This window comes from Lagenorhynchus albirostris, chromosome 6 (assembly GCF_949774975.1).
Source record: "Lagenorhynchus albirostris chromosome 6, mLagAlb1.1, whole genome shotgun sequence".
Lineage (NCBI taxonomy): Eukaryota > Metazoa > Chordata > Mammalia > Artiodactyla > Delphinidae > Lagenorhynchus > Lagenorhynchus albirostris.
This window is the reverse complement of record NC_083100.1, coordinates 28,590,944-28,612,794: the sequence shown is the minus strand read 5'-3', so window position 1 is coordinate 28,612,794 and position 21,851 is coordinate 28,590,944. Positions and strand designations below refer to the sequence as shown.

The following is a 21,851-nucleotide window of genomic DNA, read 5'->3' as shown; positions in this document are numbered from 1 at the left end:
GAATTATGTAAGATTGTTAAGAGACATACCCTCTAAAAAAAGAATTTTAGGATGGTGTTGAAGAAATTAAGAATGAATTTGGAGTGCTTTCTATGTACATTCTCTTCAATACTGAAAACTTGTCCTTGGTTCTTAAAAATATTCTGTATTAACTACAGCTCTTCCATAGGGCAGTTTGTTGCTTCTTAATTCAATTCTGTATGTGTTCAACATTTTGAATACATTAAAAGAAGTAACCAACTGAATGAAAAAGCATGGTATTTGATTTTAAATTAAATCAAAGTAAGTAAAAGTACAAAGCTTGTTTTAGTTTAGTACTAAATTCTTAGTAAAAAGATGCTCATTAGTAAACCAATCCCTTGAGTTATATAACAAGGTTTTTAAATAAATGTTTTTGTCATCGCCTTCAAAAATATTTATATTGTCACTCATTTACTTTAAAACGTTTTTCTAATTAAACTGTTCCCCTTTGCACTTATATTATACCACCAACAGGAAAGCCTTCAAGATGTTAAAGCAAAGTGCTGTATTTGTTTATAAAATGTTATGTGTTGTAGAAAAATACTGATTTTAAATCTTTTCCGTATTAACATACTTTAACAGAGTAGTGAATTTTTTAATGAAAGAAGTTATAAGGATATAGTTCTTTTAAAGTACAGTATTAGATATGCACAAGGAAAATAATTTTCTTCAGACATATTTGAATGACTGCTGTACTACAATATTTGGATTGTCATTCTTGCAAAACATATCTTTGTTGTTTTCTTCTATTGATAAAAAGGATAGCTATGCTTTAGCTTTCCAATGTGCTATATATATATATACCCTTTGTTATTCTGTAAAGGAGCTACCTGTTTTAATTCCTTACCTATAAACAGTCTGTATTTGTATGTATCACACATTGTTTCCAGTACTACTTTTAATTACCAATACTCATTTTATTCACTAAGCTTGATAAATTTGAAAGTTACCCTTTAAAAAAAAGTAAGACTGAGGTGGATTTGAAAAATTGGAGATTGACATAATGTTAGATTATAATTTCTCATTTGAGAAGGTATTCCTTTTTTAAAAGAGAGTCTAGAATTTAATGTTTTATATTTAGTCATGGGTTGTTTTTAAAAGTTAAGTTTGTTAATGTGTTAACAAAATATGCAGATATGGGTGTTAATTATTGAGTCCATTTTGAAAAGTAAGATTTTTAATTAATATTTGTAAATGGTATATTTTTATTTGTAACAAACCGTTGTCTTTTTTCAAGGATGAACAGAGTTTATGAAGGAGCACCATTCTAAGAATTGAGTGATGTAGTCTTATATCTGGACAGTTCGCCAGATTCTCAAGAAGGCTTTCAAACGACTGTAAATTTTGTTGTTTATCCTGCTGAGCTAATGGGGAAAGTTATAGTGTAAAAATTATTTGTATACCTGCATAGATGTGTCATTTTCCAAAACTGGTTTAATAGAAACCAAGCAAAATCACAAATCTGTTCACAAACTAGAAGTCTTTCTTTGAGGCAGAATGTCAGACCTGAACATTTTAAAAGTCATAAGCTTTATAAATGAAAATTGCCTAGTATTTAGCAAGTTAAATGTTTTCAAAAGTTGAGGCTTTCTATTTAATTAGAAAGTTGGTGGTCCTCTTAGTCCCTGATAAATCAAGGCAAGTCACATCCATATTAGCTGGCTGCATTTATAAGTTATAAAAGACTGATTGCACTGGTTTGAAGTCAGTTACTTAATGGTGAGGTAAGAAATGTATTCTGTTGCTAAATCTGTTTAGACCCTTGGAGAGATTTGAAGATTTCAGTTTATACAGATAGAAATTAAGCATATTTTGAGCAAACTTTTTTTTAAGAGAATTGGGAAAAAGATGTTTGTTTTTAAGCATGCAACTTTGAGAATCTTTGTTAAGAAAACAGCATAATTTTTAAAAATCTTATAGCCAATAACATGTGGCCACATTATGTTTTTTCTCTTCATTGGCCAAAAGGGAATAAAAATGTCATCATAGGAATCTGTACATATGCTACTGATTTGCCTAGAAAATAGCAAGTTTGGTATTGCTCACTTTGCAGATATAGGGCCATGTGGCACTTTTATCTATAGGACAGATTAATAAAAATGAAGTGGGAGGGGTTTATTTTTTATATATCGCTCTTATGAGTTTTCAAGCTTTGATAGTGTTTAACTGAAAAGTGGTTTAGAAAGGGCTAGATCCAATGTGTTCACATTATTAAAAATTGATATCAGATGTAATTTTTAAGTTCATTTTTCAAACTCAAGTACCATATTGGCAACCATAATATTGTCATAGGTGCTCTGTTGATTTTAGATATTCCTGGCGGGGGGGGAATGGCATTTGTATAATATATGTGTACATATATATATATATATACATACAGTATATAATCTGAAGCTCTGAGAGCTCTTAAGTCAGGAATGCTGAGTATTATAGTATACTGAGGTCAGATGAAATTTTACATTTTTGTGTATTTTATTGCATCACTTTTGGTAGTTTCTTGGACTGAATTACCCCAGCACTCATGATTGATGTTTTTTAATCTCCTGGTTTTTTTTAATTGTCAGTTTTCTTTGGCTTGATACTTTTAAATATGTTACTAGTCACTTGAACCACCACCCCCCCCCACCCCCCCACAAAAAAGTATTTGGTTTTTGTGCTTTGTCTCTGGCAGCTATAACAGTGGTAAGAACATTTTGAAGATAGCTTCTAAAAGGTACCACTGATTTTTCAAAAATCATCCTGGGGGAGAATTTTTGGTGTTTTCATTTGAGCAGGGATTTTTGTCAGAAAATGTATCTTGATGGCAAGTCAGCAGCAGTGCTAGTATCTGAAAGCACAATGCCAGTCAGGCAGGCTGTCCGATCAGAAGTCATCTGGCTGAAGTTTATCTCTGTCTCTCAGGCCTAATCCCTGATCCTTTTGACCATTTGGGGTGACATGTGGAATCATACAAAGGCTTAGGAAGAAACAAGTTTGTTTAAACCAGGATGCTTTTACTTACTTTAAGTGACTTCAATCTAGATTTCATTTTTAATGTTTTTAGTTCTGTGATCAGCTGTAGTCAGCTATCAGCATATATTGTTCTCTTTATTTTGAAGATCAGAAGCCTGCTTAATTTTGCAGGATTAAAATAAGGCTAATATCTTAAAGTTAAGATTTTGAATTAAAGTGGGTTTTAGAGACAACTGTTAACACACCTTTTCAGTTTTTCCAAGAGGCTTTATTTGTTGCCATTGTAACCCTGAAAGCTGTTGGTATATTGTTTCCCATTGACTTAATACAAAAGTTGTATATTTATTTGGATTATTTTTACATTATATTCTTTGTAAATGTTTGGTGTAACTTGCACTTTTAAAAATGACCCTGTTTGGGTATTAGCAAACTTGAGAAATTCCCTCATCAATTAATTGTCATCTGACTTTTTATGTCTTTCTCCTCTCTTCAAATCATGTGGCTTTTTTTATGGCAGCTTTTTTCATTGATTAAAATATTTTAACACCTAAAGGCTAGCCTTATAAATGCTGTAAAAGAAAAATATCAGGAAATTAGATTAGACTAGCCCAGTTAATTAAAAGATGGGTTCAAACCCTATCTTATTGTCTTTCATCATGGATAAAGATAGAAGGAAAAGCAACTCAAGTGAATAAATATTTATTTCCAATTTTAAGACTGTCCACACCCCAACATTAATACTGTTTATAGAATCCCAAGATATCCTTGAATTTGCCTAGAACAGTAAAAGACTTCTCAAGGCAATTAATCATTATTATCATGGAGAACACATGTATTAATTTGATTAAATTTTTTCACTTTAAATTGTCTTTGTTAACATCACATTTGACTGATTTCAGATGAGGAGGGGAAAAGTGAGGTATGCTTAAGTAAGCCTGTAGGTGAAGAATTGTGGTATAAATTTGTTCACTCAGTTGTACAAAGCACAACTAGAACTTTTTGTTGGATGGCTTACGTACATTTTGAATACTTTTAATGTTGATATGTTGACTTTTTTAAGTTGACTGCACAGTCACTGTATGTACTAGGAACTGGTTTCCTTGACTTTCTAAAATCAACGGCTAAGAGAGGCACTAATCCCTGAGGGGTCGAACATATCATGAAGCTGAGTCAGTATGGAAGAATTTCAAATAAATCAAACAGGGTGCTGAAGTTCCATCTGTCTCATCTGCTTATGATAAGTTCTTATTGATTAGTGAATGTAACTTAAGCCTTTGTATGTGTCCTCAGGGGGCAAACTTTAAGAGGGACCAGATAACGTTTGAATGGAGGGATTATATTTCAGGTGTTTTAGCTTGAAATTTATTTTTTAAAAAAATTAAAATAGGAAAAAAAATAGAACAAAGCCTGTGAAGCAATTTGATATTATAAACAGGCTGAGTTGTTTAGCACAGAGAGAAAATATTGACCTGTCTGCATTCTGGTACTGTGCACACAGGTCCTAGCTGGGTAAAACACGATACATTTTGAGTTATTCTCACCAGCAAGTAAAAGGAAAATGAACAGTCTTCAGGAAATGTCTTTTTGAAAGGGTCATACAGTAGGAAATTCAAATTTTACCTACTTTATAGAGGCATTATTTAATACTTGCCTACAGAAGTATGGCATTTCTAAGCTTGTGTCTGAGGAGCATCTCAGAGATGTGAGAGTAAATCTAAAGTAGTTAAAAAATTGGTAGGGAAGGAAGACAATCCCTGCAGATAATGATCTTACGTTAGTTGGCTGAGTGAAATGATCTATCGTTGTGTTTGTTTGGGAGGTTTTATTTTCTTATTTTTTTAAAATTGAATTGGTATATGCTTTATAGACATTGTATTTTTATCCAGGTGCCACTCCAATTTGTGTATGTAATAAAATTATTTATATTAAAAGTGGGAAATAATTCGTCAACATTTTTCTGTGAGTATAGGTTAGGATGGCAAAGAAGAGTGCTAGTTTGCCGTTTTCCATGTAAAATCCCCGACTGATTTGTCATGTCAGTTGTCATCCCCCCCAAGAAGAGGAATTATTTCTAACCTAGCTGTATCACTTGAAACTTTTTAGAAGCAAAATAATCAGGGAAGTTTCTAGAGAGAAAGATGTTTGTTTGGGTTTTTGGTTTTGGTTTTATTTTATTTTTTTGGTTTTTGCTTGAGGATTGGGGTAAAGAATACCTCCCCCCAGAACTATCAGCACAAAACAGGGTATTGATTTTTAACTCTGATGTTGCTATTGGAGTTGAATACTAAATAAGTAACTATAGTGAGGGAAATACATTTCTAATAAAATTCCCTACAATCTAGAAACATCCCTGTTTTAATTTTTTTTTACCTAAATCTTTTTGTGCTTTATCTGTGTAAAAAGAAAAATGTACTGAGCTATAATGGATTTTATTAACACTATGTACATATTAGCTGCTTTGTGTTCAGAATGGTAGCAATTGCTTTGTATATTAAAGTGATCCTTGTGAATTTGTGAAATATTGTCATAAAGTGCTTTTTCTTACTGTAATCTTTGTGGTATCAACTGTCATAATACCCTTTTTACACAAACATTTATGTGCAGTCACATAAACATGCTTTTAAAAACTCCGGAAGTCTCTTTTTTGGGATGGGATCTCTACATTGTGGTTTTCGCTAGTTGTGTCAAGCTGTATTTTGTGGACTTGGTTTATTACTTTTGTTAAAGGGCAAAAGTTACGCTAGAATATATCACAAGCTTGTGGTGCACAGCAACAGAAAACTAACTCAAGCAACAAGAACATATCTTTAGTTACTTAATTTCACTGTATTCCTAGTTTTTAGCACAAGATTTCTTTTTTCAATAAGATTAAACAGTGCCTATCTGAAGATCTGGAGATGTTACTCCCCTGTTGAGACGACCAATGGGAGGAGACATATGGCCAGCTGTCTCTAGTGTCATAAAACGCATCTTTGCATTGGAAGAACTGATAAGGACAGATGACTTCCTGGCTCCCCTTGTAATTCTCAAGTTCTGTGACCATAAAATGGAAGGAAAGGAGAGGAGATATGGTTAATCTGCTCTTTGCTTAAAGCACAAGAATAAAAGATTCTCTCCTGTACTATTGATTCAATTTCTGAAAATAAGCAGTTGCGTTCTAAAGGAATTTTTTTAATTGCGATGTTTATTAAGCCTGTTATCTCTGCCATTGTATTGAAGGAATTACATGAATTGTATTCCTTTTTTTTTTCTTCTACAAAGAGTAACACGTAATTTATTGTACAAATAGACATTTTTGAGAGTGAAAGTGTGAGGTGTAAACCAGGATTGTGCTGAGCAAACTGGGACCTGTGTTGACCCTCCTTGCAAACCGTGTTCAGGTGCTTGGACCGCCAGTAAAAGCAAAGAGTGCCTATCTTCTCTCCATCCATATCTTTGCTGTCACTTGCTCATTTCACAAATACGTACCTGTTGAGAACGTACTTCTGGGCACAGAAGTTCCTGTCCTCAAGAGGCTTTAAGACACACAGCCAAGGAAACAATTCTAACACGTTTATACAATTTTCGCCTTGAATTCCAGACTCATATTTGTCATCTCTACTCTTGATTGCAAAACAATAGGTCCAAACTGAACTTCTAATTACTCCTGTAAATCTGTTCTTCCTTTGGCTGGTTCTTCTCCGTCTTGCAGATGCTGCCATTATCCACTAAACGCAAAAACCCAGAAAAGCCCTGCCTTAATCAGTATTATCCTTCCCCTCACTGCATTTTAATTTCTCGACAACTTTCTTAAGTATATTGACCAAACTGGGGCTTAGGATTCTAATGAGGGCCTAACAAGTGAAGAGGAAAGGTAATTTCCAGGCATTTGAATGTAATTTTTATGATTGAGGTGCAATTCACATAACAAAATTTATCATTTTAAAGTGAACAATTAGTGGCGTTTAGTGCATTCGTAATGTTGTATTACTACCACCTATATCTAGTTCCAAAACATTTTCATCACTCCGAAATGAAACGCTGTACTCGGTAAAGAGTCACTCTCAATTTTCTCCTCCAGCCCTTGGCAACCACCAGTCTTTCTGTAGACTCACGAATTCTGGATATTACACATAATCATGCATTTATCAGTACTTCATTCCTTTTTATGTCTGAGTAGTATTCCAGTGTAGGTATATGCCACAATATATCTGTTCATCTGTTATACGTTGCAGTTATTTCCATGAACATTCATGTGCAAGTTTTTTGCTCTGGGTCTCTGTTTTCAATTCTTTGGGGTATACATCTAGGAGTGGAATTGCTGGGTCATATGATAATTCTGTTTAACTTTTTGAGGAACTGCCAAACTGCCTCATTGGCTGTACCATTTTACATTCCCACCAGTGATGTATGAGTGTTCCAATTTCTCTACATCCTGGCCAACACTTGTTATTTTGCTTTTTTAAAGAAAAATAGTAAAGCCATCCTCATGGATGTGAAGTGGTATCTCATTGGGGTTTTGATTTGTAATTCCTTAATGACTAATGATATTGAGCATCTTTTCATGTGTTTGTTGGCGATTTGTATACTTTGGAGAAGTGTCCAAGTTCATTGCTCAGTTTTTAATGGTTTTTTTGTTGTTGAGTCTTATGAGTTCCGCATATACTCGGCTTATTAGACCCTTAACAGATAATATGATTTGCAAATATTTTCTCCCATCCGGTAAGTTTTCTTTTCACTTTCTTGATAATGTCCTCATATTGTTTAACTTAGTTTTTTAAAGTAATATGTATATTTGGAAAAAAAACTAAACAGTACAAATGGGTGAGTCTGTATATCCTTTGAGTGACAATCTGTGCATATACACACAAATGTAAATGTCTTTTCTCTCCTCCCTCTCCCTTTTTTATATAAATGGTGCTTTTTTTCCACTGAATGTATCTTGGCAATAGTTGTATTTCACTATATGTGTATCTACCTCAGTTTAACAGGTGTGAAGTATTCCATTGTATAGTTACAGCATAGTTTATTTAACCAATACCCTCTTGTGGACATTCAGGTTGCTTGAAACTGCTGACTGTTAATATATATACAAGTTAGTGTAGATATATACAAGTTAGTATATCTCCAGGATAGATGCTGAAAAGTGGAAACTTATTAAGTACGGTTTTCTTCATATTTGGAGGTGGTTTCCTAAGCAGTATTAATCTGCTAAATTAATAAAAATGTCATGTTGGTTAGTTTTTTTTATGTTAAACTTCATAGTCTCTCTCTTCATATATATATTATATGAAAAAAATAGAAGTAGCAGAACCAGCCTTACACAAAATTATAAAAAAGAAAGCTGGCCCTTCCTTTTCTCAACTCTGTTATACTGTTTTCCCTTCTAATCTCCCTGAGTAACAGTTGTTCTCAGCTAGGAAATAATTTTTCAGTATGCCATACTTTCTAGTGTTAAATTTTAACCCTTCTCTGGTTGTAGAAAGAAAAACATAACATGATTTTTAGAGCAGAAACTTCTGAGCTAACAAATCCTCAATTTTTAAAGTGCAAAAAAAAGACCCTGAGGACTGCCCTGCTTTTTCTGCAGTTCACGTCAGTGCTAAGAGAGCCCAAGTCTCCAGTTTCCCACAACAGGGAAATAATACTCACTGTAGTGTCTCACCCCATTCTTGTGAAAGAACTTGAAAATGCTACTTCTGTCTTGGTAGAGGTTCTGGGGAGCAGAAAAATTACGACTTTCTCTGACACTAAATCACACGTCTGTTTCACCAACTATATCTAGGACCTCTAACCAATACTGGTACATGAAAAAGTGATTTTTAAAAGTATCTTAAATTGCTGGAATTCCCCGGCGGTCCAGTGGTTTAAGACTGCACTTTCATTGCCGAGGGTGGGGGTTCAATTCCTGGTCAGGGAACTAAGATCCCACAAGCCGGTGGTGCAGCCAAAACAATAAAAAAAAGAGTGCTTGAAATTTTTTAAAGGTATCTTAAACTGTTATTTTTGTTTCTTGATTTCAAAAATGACTGAAAATGCTTCTATCAACCACTATAAAAGCATAGAGATTAAACAAATGATGTTGGAAGTGAATCTTTTATATAAGTTCATAACAATTTTGTTACTGAGAATATGCTTTACATTTTGATATCCCTGAGAACAGGCAATTTAATAAGGTAACTGATCTGTAAAGGAATCTGTACTTTTCATGAGTATATGTTTATTGAACTCCCTTTATGAAGAGGTCACTGTTAACACTTGAAATATAAGTATGAGGTGCGGTCCTTGTCTTATTGGAGCATAAACTGTTTGGTAAGATGAAACATTTCAGACGTTACTCTGCCCTCAGTTTTCAATCTAGTGTTCAGTTCACTTAGATAAAGTATTTTGATTGATTATAATTCTGATCCTTTAGTATAAAAGAATAAATGTACCGCTAGAAACTATCTGAAGATGGTACCATGGATTCAGATGGTTCTATCATGAACTAAAGCAAGATACCCTTAAGAGGTAGCTACTTAGAAGACAACGGCGTACGTTGTAGTTTTAGTTCTAAGAATCTGATGTATATTTTAACTTAGCATCTTGGCCATGGTATTTGATTTTAACTGGGAAGAAAGTTACTGATACCCACTGGCTAAGTTAACTGCGTAACAGTTTGAAGAAACTGAGCAATGTGAGGATCAAGGCTTAGTACAGTAGGTCCAGAGACTAGATTTCTACCCTTAACTTGAAGACAAAACAAGCACACTTAAAATGCACATTTATGGGATAAATTAATCCTTTTCTCCTAAGTAAAAAGTGTCACAACTTCGTTGACATCTATAGTGGACAATGCGCTACAATATCCAGATATAGTCTCACGTCCCCATCCCCACACACACATCCCTGAAGCACTCATCTCCCAGCTTCTGGGAATGTTCGTGGCTGATGGCTCTCAGCTCTCTCAGGTGTTGTCTTCACCCCAAGGTTCAGCTCCTTGCATCCAATGACTGACGACACAAGGATGTAAGTCCCACCCCCTGTCTCAATACCCAGCTTCCGGCCACCTCAGCTCTGAATTCCGCTGAGGACTTTCCTGACCGCATCCCAACCCAATTTCTTCCTCTTTCCCAGTCCTGCTACTTTTACTCCGTCAGAGGTGTCGCTCTCGAAAGCATTCTCATTTAAACGTTCTGCACCTTAACCTTCACCTCTGAGTCTATTTCCCTAGGGAACTGGACCTGTGGCCACATTTTGAACTCAAAGCCAGGAAAAAATCATTTGATTTTCACTTAGACAACCAAGCTATTCTTGCTGAATTTTTCTCACCTCTTCTTCCATTTGTAGGCCAAGGGGAAAGAATTACCTTCAACCTTTTCTGAGTCTTACTGTTTTATGAAAATGTAAAAGAAGCCGATCACTGCTTCCTTCACTTGGTAAAGCATCCAGGCTCCCCGCCCACTCCATGGACACCCCAAGACATTCTAATACCTCTCTCCAAAGTCAGGGATGTTAAAGGAAAGCAGCTGAATTCCAATTAGTATCTTCATTTCTAATATCATACCTAGATGGGATTAGTCTTTCATTATAGTGTTGTTGATATTGCAGGGCCTTCATTTTACTTTTGTTAAAAGACCTTCCATGCCTATGGTGCAGTACTGGCATTTTATGGATTCAGTAAGCTGTGGATATTTCAATTTCATGTGCATTTATCAGAATTGGGTTGAACTGGTACATCACAATCTCAGAACTTTAAATTCATCTTTATTAAAGCCAAACCTCTATTTAAAATATGTGTAGAAAACAAAGTATTTGGTGTTTCCACATCCAAAATATTCACTAAAAGGTTAAGAGGGAGGAGGTCTTGTTTCTAAGGGTTTACGAAGGAAATCTATCTCTAGTACCAAATACCATACTGAGGTTATAATATTCTTTGGCTCTCAATCTGTTTAAGCTGTTGTTTAAGCTTTTACACTGTGAAAAAAGGGTAGGGTATGTGTGTGACTTCACAAAGTCTATCAAAGATAATCATAAAACAATGTAGCAATCAATTAACCCAGAGATCAATACCCTCTAAATGTAATGTATCTTTTTCAATCAACAAATATTTGGTTATGATATACTAGATACTGGGGAGGCTATAATGAAAGGGGCAGAAGCATTCTGGCCCTCAAGAAGCTCACAGTCTTCTGGGGAGCACAGACATTGAATAAGCAATTACCAGTACAATACAGATGGAGCTTATACTTGGGGAGCTAACCTCCCATGGCGGGATGAGGTTTAAAACTTTTTTTTATTGTCATCCTATGCAGTATAAGGAGGCAGGGAAAGGCTAGGAAAGAAATACAAAAACAACATTTGACAAAGGGTAAAGCTGAAGGGAGAAACTATGGCTTTTGATTTGAAGATAACCTATTCCCAGCACATAGAGGTCCAAGATTTTAGGTGCTATCAAAAAGTAACTAAAATTTTATTTTGACTTACACCTTTGTTTATATACCTAAATCCGAAATTACGCCAGAAAGCATGTGAGACTTTAGAAAACTCACATCCTAATCTCAAACAAGCAAAAGTATTTAAGACCTAAATGCAGTAGACAAAAGATTTCAAGAGTATTAACAGCTCAGGGAATGTCCATTAAACCTTTTGTTTGTTTTTTTGTGGTTTTTTTTCTTGCGGTACGCGGGCCTCTCACTGTTGTGGGCTCTCCTGTTGCGGAGCACAGGCTCCAGATGCACAGGCCCAGCAGCCATGGCTCACGGGCCCAGCCGCTCCACAGCATGTGGGATCTTCCCGGACCGGGGCACGAACCCGTGTCCCCTGCATCGGCAGGCGGACTCTCAACCACTGTGCCACCAGGGAAGCCCAAACCTCTTGTTTTATACTCAGAAAATTAGAAAACTGGGCTAAACGTATGTCTTACAATGTGTTTTAAATGATTTGCAGGATCTAGCCTCACCAAAACAAGCTCACTGCTTTGAAGATGCCTTTATACCAACCCTTCATCACAGCATCAGTGAAAATTGTTTATTGAGAGGGAGCAGTATGGGATACAGAAACAACATAAACCAAAATCGCACACTTTCCTTTAATGTTAATTGAATTTCAGAGTGAGTAAAACGTAACTAAAAAGTCACAGCAATGGGACAAAGTGCTTTGTTTTAAAACCGCACATTTGCTTTGCCTTTTGAGAACCTTTGGTTAGACTCTTTGTACAGTAAGCCATTTCATTACATACGGTTATATTCCCAGTCTAAGACCTTAATTGACACACTCAGTGACAACATTCTTATAAATTATAGCCAACTATAAGTCCTCCCTCAGGCTTCTCCTCTGTGCTTTGTAAATATGTACATCTTTTTCAGGATCATAGTGAACCTTCCTCACAGTAAATTGCCTCTCAAGCATCGCTAAGAAGTTGTGATCCCGTTCATAGCGAATTCGGCAAGCTAAAAGAATCACAGAGTGGTTGCTACAGAGATGTTCCAATGTTTGAAGAAGATCTGTGAATGTTTCTTCTAAATATATGATATCAGCTCCAAGTATCAGGTCAAATTCTCCAGGTGAAAAACTCCCCAAATTCTGTCCCCAAGTCAGCTCCTTAACAACAGCTCTGGGCTGGATATGGGGAGGTAAGTTGGCTTGAACGTTTGATTTAAGAAACTCTAATGCTACTTTTCGATCCGTGATAGTCACATGAGCACCTAGAACATGGGACAGAAAGTAATGCACACATCAGTACAACTAATAGGTAGAGGGATCAAGTTAAACAGCGGGGTGAGTGTCTCTAAATATTCCACCTCCTAGACACAATATGATGCCTTTGTGGAGAGCTGTGACACGTCAGAACCATGGCCAGATGCTCCTTCTCTACTGCCTGTAGGTAAAAGTGAAACTTGGTTTGCCTCTATGACACACTTGCTGTTTGCTGAAGTTATGCCTATTAAATACAGGTGATAAGCTAGCTGATGCTTCTGAATTGTGCAGACAGAAGTGGCCCACCCTTCACAGGTATCTACCATTATACTTCATTCATTAGGTCACCATCTTTAAGTCAGTAGGCCTCAGGGCAAATTGGAGTCCAAAGATGAAAAATCTGGGAGCCAACGATTATGAGGATGACAAGATACCATAAACCGGGAAAGGTTCCTTTCTGGGGCTGAAGCTTTAAAAAGAATCAAGGAAAAGATTAACTGGCTACTAAGAAATCTCAGTCTTCCTCTCCTTATGCTGTCATGAAGCAGACCATCTATATGTATTCATGCAATTCATATATAATTATTGAAAAATAGTAGTTAGAAATTACTAGACTGTATTAAAGTACTGTAGGTTAAAATGTGAGGTAATGTTCTCTATGTGCTAAGTTTCTATGTGCAACGTGTAAAATGAATGAGGCAATATTTTATTAATCTGTTTCTTGAGGGTTGTTTACCATGAACCAAGAGATCCAACTCTTTGAACCAATATGACCGAGAGAAGTCTGAACTGGTAGGTATCCTTCAGGAGAAGCCACCACATAAGGTCAGCCCTGACATACCTCATCTACATTGTAGTAACACTATAGTACATGTAATCCTGCTTGGTTTTGACCCCATAAATTCTGAAACTTAAAAATTATGTTTCACTCTTTCCTAAAATTATTTCTCATCTGCATCCTTCAGTCTGTAATCTTCATGGGTAATCCCCAAGAGGATCCCAGACCATTTCAGTGGCAGCTTATACTGAATGTTTCTTATCTTGACATGTAACATTAGGACAGTATGTAATTCAGTTTGACATCTGACTCAGTCCTGAGTGGGATACTATGAAAATGTGCACGTTGTTACATGCATGAACCTACCACTCTGACCGTCTGTTGCTAGACAGAGTGCTGCCCAATGAGCAAAATTCAGTGATACTTTTCATCTCTCCTGATAACATAAATCACAGACAGCCTTTTCCTGGTTTAACTTAGAACTTTACCTCTGGATTTCCTGACAGTCTACAGAGCACTCTGTTAGGAATACTGGAGTGATCTGGTCTTGTGCATGTCACCTCAGTGTTCCTGTTAATAGCTCTTAGATGGAGACCTCCTCTAACTCCTGTCTCAGGGATTTCTGAGGCTACTTCTAACCTGCCAGGTGTTCCAGGAGTTTCAGTAGGATCTTAATGTCAGTTGACCATTCCCCATAATGTCCATCAATTCTACAAACATCCAAGTGTCTACCAACAGCATGGGAGAAAAACCCCTACCCTCATAGAACTTACATTCAAGTGAGGAGATAGGCAGCAAGAGGTGTTTTTAAAAGTAGGGTATCTAGTATGTTAGTTGGAGATACACACTAAGGAAAAAAATAAAGCAGGAAAGAGAGACATAAAACATCAGGAAGTAAGAGAGTTGGGTAGAAAAGGAAGGCCTCACTGAGAAGGTGACTTAGGTGAAGGAATAACCGAATACATATCAGGGGGAAGAACATTCCTAGCAAGTAGAAGAGCAAGTGCAAAGGCCTATAGGGGCAGGCAAGGAGGAGGCCAGAGGGGCTGGAAGGAGGGATAAAGCAGGAGGAGACAAATGAGAGAAGTAACAGGTTAAAGAAGTAACCGGAGGGAGGCAGAGCAGCTGGGGTTCACAGGTTAAGTTCCAAAAAGGCTCTGGCTTTTTCTGAGTGAGATGGGAAGCCACTGGAGAGTGCTGAGCAGAAGTACTAGTGATCTGACTTAGGTTTCTGTTTTTTTTTTTTACGCGGGCCTCTCACTGTTGTGGCCTCTCCCGTTGTGGAGCACAGGCTCCGGATGTGCAGGCTCAGCGGCCATGGCTCACGGGCCCAGCCACTCCGCGGCACGTGGGATCTTCCCGGACCAGGGCACGAACCCGTGTCCCCTGCATCGGCAGGCGGACTCTCAACCACTGCACCACCAGGGAAGCCCTAGTTACTCGATTTTTACCACCCAAATATTCAGCTCACAGAATATTATCATCTTGCCTGTGGTTTTGTTTTGGGAGTTTTTGTTTGTTTATTTGGGTGAAGGGTATGCAGGATGTGTTAAGTTTCTTTTAATCTATCAGTTTCCTGTATTTATTTATTTATTTATTTATTTATTTATTTATTTATTTATTTTTCTCCTGCAATTTAGGGAAGAAACAAATCATCTGTCCTGTAGTTTCCCACAATTTAGATTTGGCTGATTATGCCATTTGTATAGTTTGACATGTTCCTCTGTGCTCTGTATCTCCTGTAAATTTGTTTGACTTGAGTCTGATTTTTTGAACAAGAGTATTTCAGAGGTGGTGGTGGTATTTTTCATCAAGAGGATGTAATAGCTGGTAGGCTCTATTTTTGTGATGTGAGCAACCACAAATACTCAATGCCCAGATCCTTAATTTATTAGATTCGTTTTGCATTTATTTGTTGAGTAAGCTTCTTTCAATTCCTACTTGGTTATTCATTTTGTAGAGGAATTGTTTGAATAGGAAAGGCGGGATAAATTTTGCTCTCTCCCCTTTTATAACCCAGATTTCAAAGAGTTGGTTTCTAAGTATCCTCCAAAGATGACAGATTGGGTTTACTTTAGTGTTGTTGTATCATGAACTATGCATTAAACATATCTGATGTATTTAAACCCATGCCATCATCATTATCGATGTTCAAATTGTCTATCTTTTGCCAATGGACTTTTGACACAAACCCAGTCATCCTCGATAGCTTCCTTGCTATCTGGTACGACAAGATATTCCAGGGTCAACTTATACATTTCCTGCTACAGAACTATAATCAGCCACTTATTAAGTTTTATTTTTTACTTTTTGGATGGGAGGAATAACAGCAAGTTTGTATGCTGATTAGAATGATCAGGTAGAAAGAGGGAAAAGTGATAATGCAGGAAAGAGAACCACCAGAACAACACCCTTGAACAGGCAAGAGAGGGCTGGCCCCGGAGAGGAGACACAGTCCACCTGCATACAGCATCAGGAACAAAGGCAGACGGTGGATGCAGACGCAGGGGGTGGTTAGAGACAGTGCCGGGACGTTACAGAAGTTCTCTTGATTGCTTCAATCTTCTCAGTAAAATAAGGAGAAATGTCATCAGCTCAGAGTGAAAGTGGAGAAAGGAGGACTGGAGGTCAGCAGAGAGGGAGCAGAGCTGGACTCCTCAGCAGCACGAAGAGCCCCCCAGAGGGTCCTGACCAGGCATTTAAAATGAGACCCAGAAGTAGTCTGTTTCCTCCAGCCACATTCAGCTACCTGGGTGCAGGCCTGGAACAAGTGGAGAGCTGCACGTAACCTTGTTTTGAGCCCAGTGAAGAGGATGAAGCAAGGAAGTGCAGGGTATTGATGGTACGTGAAGATGGTAATAAAATGACTGCCCGTGAGATTTATGCTGGGTAAGGAGGGAGATGAGACAATATTTAGTTCATGAAAAACTAATGGAAACTGACCCAATAAGACAACATAGCCTGCTGTCACTCACTTGGTAATGGAAAAAGTACATGTAAACATTTGTCATTACTTTTAGTTTTTAGTTTTGTAAGCAACGCCTTAATTTATTCAAATGTTGGAGCACAGAGCGTGCGCTAAAGATACAGAGATGGGTAAGAAAGTCCTTGCCCTCTAGGAACTGAGAGTCTCATGAGAGAGATAAATGTAATTATGAAGCAGTGTAGGGAGTAAAATATAGGAACATGGGTGTGCTAGGAAATTATGTGGTCACAAAGGAAAAATGCTTCGAGAGGAGCAGAGGTCGAAGAAAGATTTCGGAAGGAAAGGAAATCTGAGTTTACACTTGAAAGATGCGGCATTAACCAGAGGAAAGAGGTGAAGAGGGGAATTCAAGGCAGAAGGGACAGGCCAGAGGCAGGGTGTGTGTCACTGGAACTTCACTCAGTGCAATTGTGCTGAGAAAGTCAGCAAAGTGAGATTACAGAGCCTCACTAAGAAGCCTGGGATTTGGCCTGCAGGCAATGGGGAGGCACAGGGTCACCCCATCACTTCTGCGTTTTACATGGGCCACCCTGACAGCTGTTGGGAAAAGTGGGTTTGATAAGACAGAGGTAGAAAGGTCAGGTGGGAATGTGGATAGAATCTTGCAAGAGATGATGAGCACTCCAGCCAGACAGCGGGAATGGAAAGGGAGAAATGGAATCAAGAAATAGTTAAATGACCCAGCAGGGCTCAAGGGCCGGGTGGGCAGCAGGGAGGGCAGGTCAAGGAGTTGGCCTGAGTGACTACTTGGATAGTGATGCTAACTCAGAACAAAAGAGAAAGGACAAGTTTGGAAAGGGAATTAGAGTTCAAGTTTAAACACGTGCTGACAAATAGCCACGTAGAGACATCAACAGCTTTCATTTAAACGTACACGTTGAAAGTTCAGTGGAGACTTGCACTGGAATTACCAGGGCACGAACCCGTGTCCCCAGGCGGACTCTCAACCACTGCGCCACCAGGGAAGCCCCTAAAAGACAATTTCTTGCTGAGCATTATATTTAAGACAGCGGTCCTTAGACTTGGTTGGGCATCAAATCGCCTGGGAAGCTTTTAAAATCCAGATTCCTGACCCCAACCCAACTTACAGAACCCTGTCTTAAAGATGTGATTTTTTTTTTCTTAAGAATAGTTTTCAAGTAGTATAAAGGCTGAAGAGGTTTTTAAACGAAGAACCAGGATTTGAGAGTCAGAATTGGATTCAAATTCTAACTCCACAATCCATTAGCTTGTGACCTTGGGCAAGTTACTTGACATCTATTAAGCCTCCATTTCGCCACTTTGAAAAGAGCTCCAAGTAGACCTACTATGCCGGGTTGTGGTGAGGATGAAGGCCATAAAGACACAACACCCAGAACACAGGAACCGCCCAGGAATTAGCAGCTGTTTTTTCTTTTAACAAGAAAATCTCATCACCCTAGATTAACAGTCTGCATATCACTGACCATTTGAGGGGGAGGCTTTTTATTTTATTTTATTTTTTTAAATTTTTTTGCGGTATGTGGGCCTCTCACTGTTGTGGCCTCTCCTGTCGCGCAGCACAGGCTCTGGACACGCAGGCTCAGTGGCCATGGCTCACGGGCCCAGCCACTCCGTGGCATGTGGGATCTTCCCGATCCGGGGCACGAACCCGTGTCCCCTGCATCCGCAGGCAGACTCTCAACCACTGCGCCACCAGGGAAGCCCAGGGGGAGGCTCTTTAATGTAATTTGTCTTTTCCCCCCTCTCGCTCCAGTTAGAGTCAGAATGGATGCTTCCTGAGAGCAGTGACCTGCTGCTCTAAAACCATGACAGGCATGCCGTGGGTGTTCCCCAGAGTCGGGAATCAATGAGTAAGGTTACAAAAAATGAAAATAGCTTAAAAAGGGGAACAATCAGGGCTTCCCTGGTGGCGCAGTGGTTGAGAGTCCGCCTGCCGATGCAAGGGACACGGGTTCGTGCCCCGGTCCTGGAGGATCCCACATGCCGCGGAGCGGCTGGGCCCGTGAGCCATGGCCGCTGAGCCTGTGCGTCCGGAGCCTGTGCTCCGCAACAGGAGAGGCCACAGCAGCGAGAGGCCCGCGTACAGCAAAAAAAGGGGAACAATCAACCTCTTTCTGACATTTCCAAAGCACTACCTATTCTAGTTCTGTTTCCGTTTTAAAGAGATTAACTTTTTCTTACTCTTAGGTTTCAGCATCAAAATTTCTCCAGCCTAATACTTTGTAGCCACAAATAATGAGCATGAAAAGCATGCCATAGCACAGAGAAATGTGCATGACATGTTAAATGAAACATCATATATGTGTGAAAATATACACACACACACATAGGTACACGTATGGAATCACGATTATAACTATGATTAAAATACGGATGGAGAAAAGAATAGGAGGAAATATACCAAAATGCTAATGGTAATTATGTTGCAAAGTCATGAATAAGCAGAATTTTGGTGGGTTTTTCCTTTTTTTTAGACTGCTTCTAGGGCTATTTTTGTAATAGAGTTTTATCATTTTGATAACAGAAACAGTACTTTTCATGATTTTCTAGTTCATCTCTTATTCCAGAACTATTTGGGTATCTACTGTGTGCCAGCCACTGTACTAGGGCCAAGGACACACAGAATGAGACATGGCCCCCTTCCTCAGGAGCCTCAGCCTGCCAGGAGAGACAGACACATGAAACAACTGCCTAAAGTGAAATGTGACAGAGCTGGGGCGGAGAACTCCGAGCGCTGTGGGCAAGAGAAATAAGGGAGCAATTCATTCTGCTTTGGGGCAACCACAAGAACACCGTCTGCCATTCTGCTGTTCTCGCCCCTCCCAAAGTCCCCATCTTTTGTGGCAACAATTAACTAGTCCTTCGCTCTGTGATGGTCTTTGAAGAACCTTATGCTGGCTTTCCCAAGCCCACAGATCCAGATTTCTAGATCAGAAATGAAAATGCAGAGAACACTTGCTGAGCATTTACTTTGGGCCAGTCAGCGAGCTAACAGATTTCTATGCATGCTCTCATTTGATCCTTGTTCGTCAGTCACTATGGTTATTATCCCCGGTTTATTGGGAAACTGAAGTTTAGAGATTCAGCAACTTGCCCAAGGTGACATAGCTAGTAAGAATTAAAGGTGGTCAGAGCCTGCAGAGAGTGGACTTGTGGTTGGGGGATTTGAGGGCGTGGTGGTGGGGAAGAAAGTATTGGGAGTTTGGGATTGGCAGATGCCAAACTATTGTATGTGGAATGGATGGACAGCAGAGTCCTACTGTGTAGCACAGGGAGCTAACTGTATTCAGCATCCTGTGATGGACCGTAACAGAAATGCGTGTATGCATGGCTGGGTCGCCTTGCTATGCAGCAGAAGTGGGCACGGCACTGCGAACCAACTATGCTTTGATAAAATTAAATTGAAACAAAAAAGGTCAGAGCCAAGTGGGCCTCTAACCCTTTGCAGGTCACCACGCTCTGCTGTCTCGACAGCAGTGAGGAGACCCTGTTCTCGGGGAAGACAGAAGAAACCTCATTTCCCCTTCCAGCTAAGTCCTCTCAAACGTCACAGAGACGGGACTTAGTGCCATGGAAAGAAAAGAACCTGGGCCTCTGTGTCTGACAAGCCTGGTTTGAGTCTCAGGTCACCATTGACCAGGACTTCAGAAAGTGGCTTAATCTCCCGGAATCCCAGCTTCACTGGAAAAATGAAAATTAAAAATATACCTAACATACACGGGGACGATATAAGGTCAACCTGAGGAGATCAAAAGGTGGTGTATCGGCTAGGGCCTCCTCAGTGGCTGAAAGTGCTGTGGTGTCAGACAGATGGACCTGCATCAGTTTCTATGTTCACACGTCCACCCATCGCTCCTGCCCATTCTCCCCATCAAATCCCAGGAGGCACAATCTAAACAGAGAAAGGAATACTGAAAAAGATATGTTACCAGAAAAAGGACAGGACAAAAGCGGGGCTTTAGTGGGTGCTCAAGTACCTGTACACACTTCATGGAACTCTAGATCCTGACCACCCAAGTGTGGTCTGAGGACCAGCAGTTACGGCATCATCATCATCACCTGGGAGCTTGTTAGAAATGCAGGCTCTCAGGCCCCACCCCAGACCTACAGAAGCAGAAACTGCATTTTAACAAGAGCTCCAGGTGACAACACTGAAGTGGGGAATATTATACATTGTATCTCAGAGGCTGGTCTATCCAATCAACGCACAGCTTGAAATGTATGAGCAGGAAGTTGTAGAAAAGAGTCATCAATGAATTATAAAATAGAAATGAAGCTTAAAAATACTCTAGGCCTAAACTAATGTCTGTATACCAAGCAAAAAACGACAAACCTTGGTATCATTTCAGAACTGCACACTGTTTAATAGATGTCAGTACAAACTGCAGGGGGGGCCAGCCCTCCCTAAAAGAAAAAAACCAGCAAAGCTTCCTCAGCAATGAAGTAAGAGACTATCTGCTCTCCCGACCTCCTAGGGTTAAATCCGAGAGTACAGAGACAGCACCTAAACAGTAAAAAGCTATGTACACAAATAAGATAATTCTCTTTGAACTCAGTTGCCTTAAGCTCATATTATGGGCATCACAGAAGTGAAGTGGGCAAAGCACTCTCCCGTGAGAAGTATAAATAATAGGATGAGAGAGGGAGAAGGAATTAGCCTTCCTGGAGTTGAGAGCACTGCAGTTGGCCTGTGACTCATAATAAGTACAGGGGGAAAAAAAGTAACACAGTAAGAGGGAAACTAACAATGAGCTCTGAGTCAGGAAAAGGTGCCCCTCCATGAGTTCCACTCCCACAGGAGTGAGCCATGAGTCACACTCACCCAGCAGGGCAGCCACCATGCCCACCAGCCCCGTGCCAGCACCCAGCTCCACGGCAGAGCAGCCCCTGAGCTCCACAGCTCCCATCTCCAGATATGTGGCCAGAATGATAGCCTGAGTCAAAACACAGCATGACAATTTAGGTCAACAAGCGCTTTAGGGCCTGAAGGGTTTCAAGCAGGCTACATACTCCAAGAAGACATCACATACCCCCCTCCCACCGCAAGGTTCAATTCCCAGTGTAACAGCTCACACAGGAACTCAGCTGCTGCTGGGAGGTCACCTGGAGCAAGCACAGACACCGAGCTCCCCAGAACAGCTGCCCCAGGCCCCACCAGAGGCCCTTACGGGGGACAGCAGTGGTCAGTGACACTGACCACCCAGGATAGGATCCTGCTGAATCTGGGAAGGCTAATTTCTTACTGTGTCACAGCATTTTTACACGCAAGGTTTATAAAATCACTCTGGTAGAGCTGACATGAACAGTCTCTGTGATTCTGCTTAAAGGAATGTCTAGTTCCTAAACCAAGTTCAAGTCAGCAAGGCCACAACCAAAGGGAAAAAGCAGAACAGCACCAAGGCTCCTGGAGTTTCCTCCCTCTCTCCTACTCGTCTGGGTCCCTAACGCTCGTCACCCCAGAGGAGCTGGGCATCA

The 21,851-nt window shown here is 39.5% G+C and overlaps 2 protein-coding genes across 9 annotated transcripts in view; one reads left to right on the top strand and one right to left on the bottom strand.

The window, feature by feature from the left end:
* The window catches only part of CREB1 (cAMP responsive element binding protein 1), a 56,520-nt gene extending 50,917 nt beyond the window's left edge, over positions 1–5,603 (top strand). The window contains exon 10 of the transcript XR_009541079.1: positions 1,259–5,603. The gene's annotated coding sequence lies outside the window, so the exon portion shown is untranslated. The remainder of the gene's footprint in view (positions 1–1,258) is intronic.
* Positions 1–21,851, bottom strand: part of METTL21A (methyltransferase 21A, HSPA lysine) — a 54,315-nt gene that overhangs the window by 30,345 nt on the left and 2,119 nt on the right. For 5 of the 8 annotated variants that reach the window (XR_009541080.1, XR_009541081.1, XR_009541082.1 and 2 more), the window contains exon 3: positions 21,199–21,310. Coding sequence is in view for 4 of the 8 variants with exons in the window: in XM_060152219.1 (XP_060008202.1) it covers positions 21,199–21,310 (112 nt within the window). In the remaining 4 variants the exon portion in view is untranslated. Of the gene's footprint in view, positions 1–5,811; positions 6,007–10,736; positions 12,639–21,198; positions 21,311–21,851 lie in introns of those variants that run through there. The other 3 variants (XM_060152217.1, XM_060152216.1, XM_060152218.1) reach the window with 2 other exon arrangements.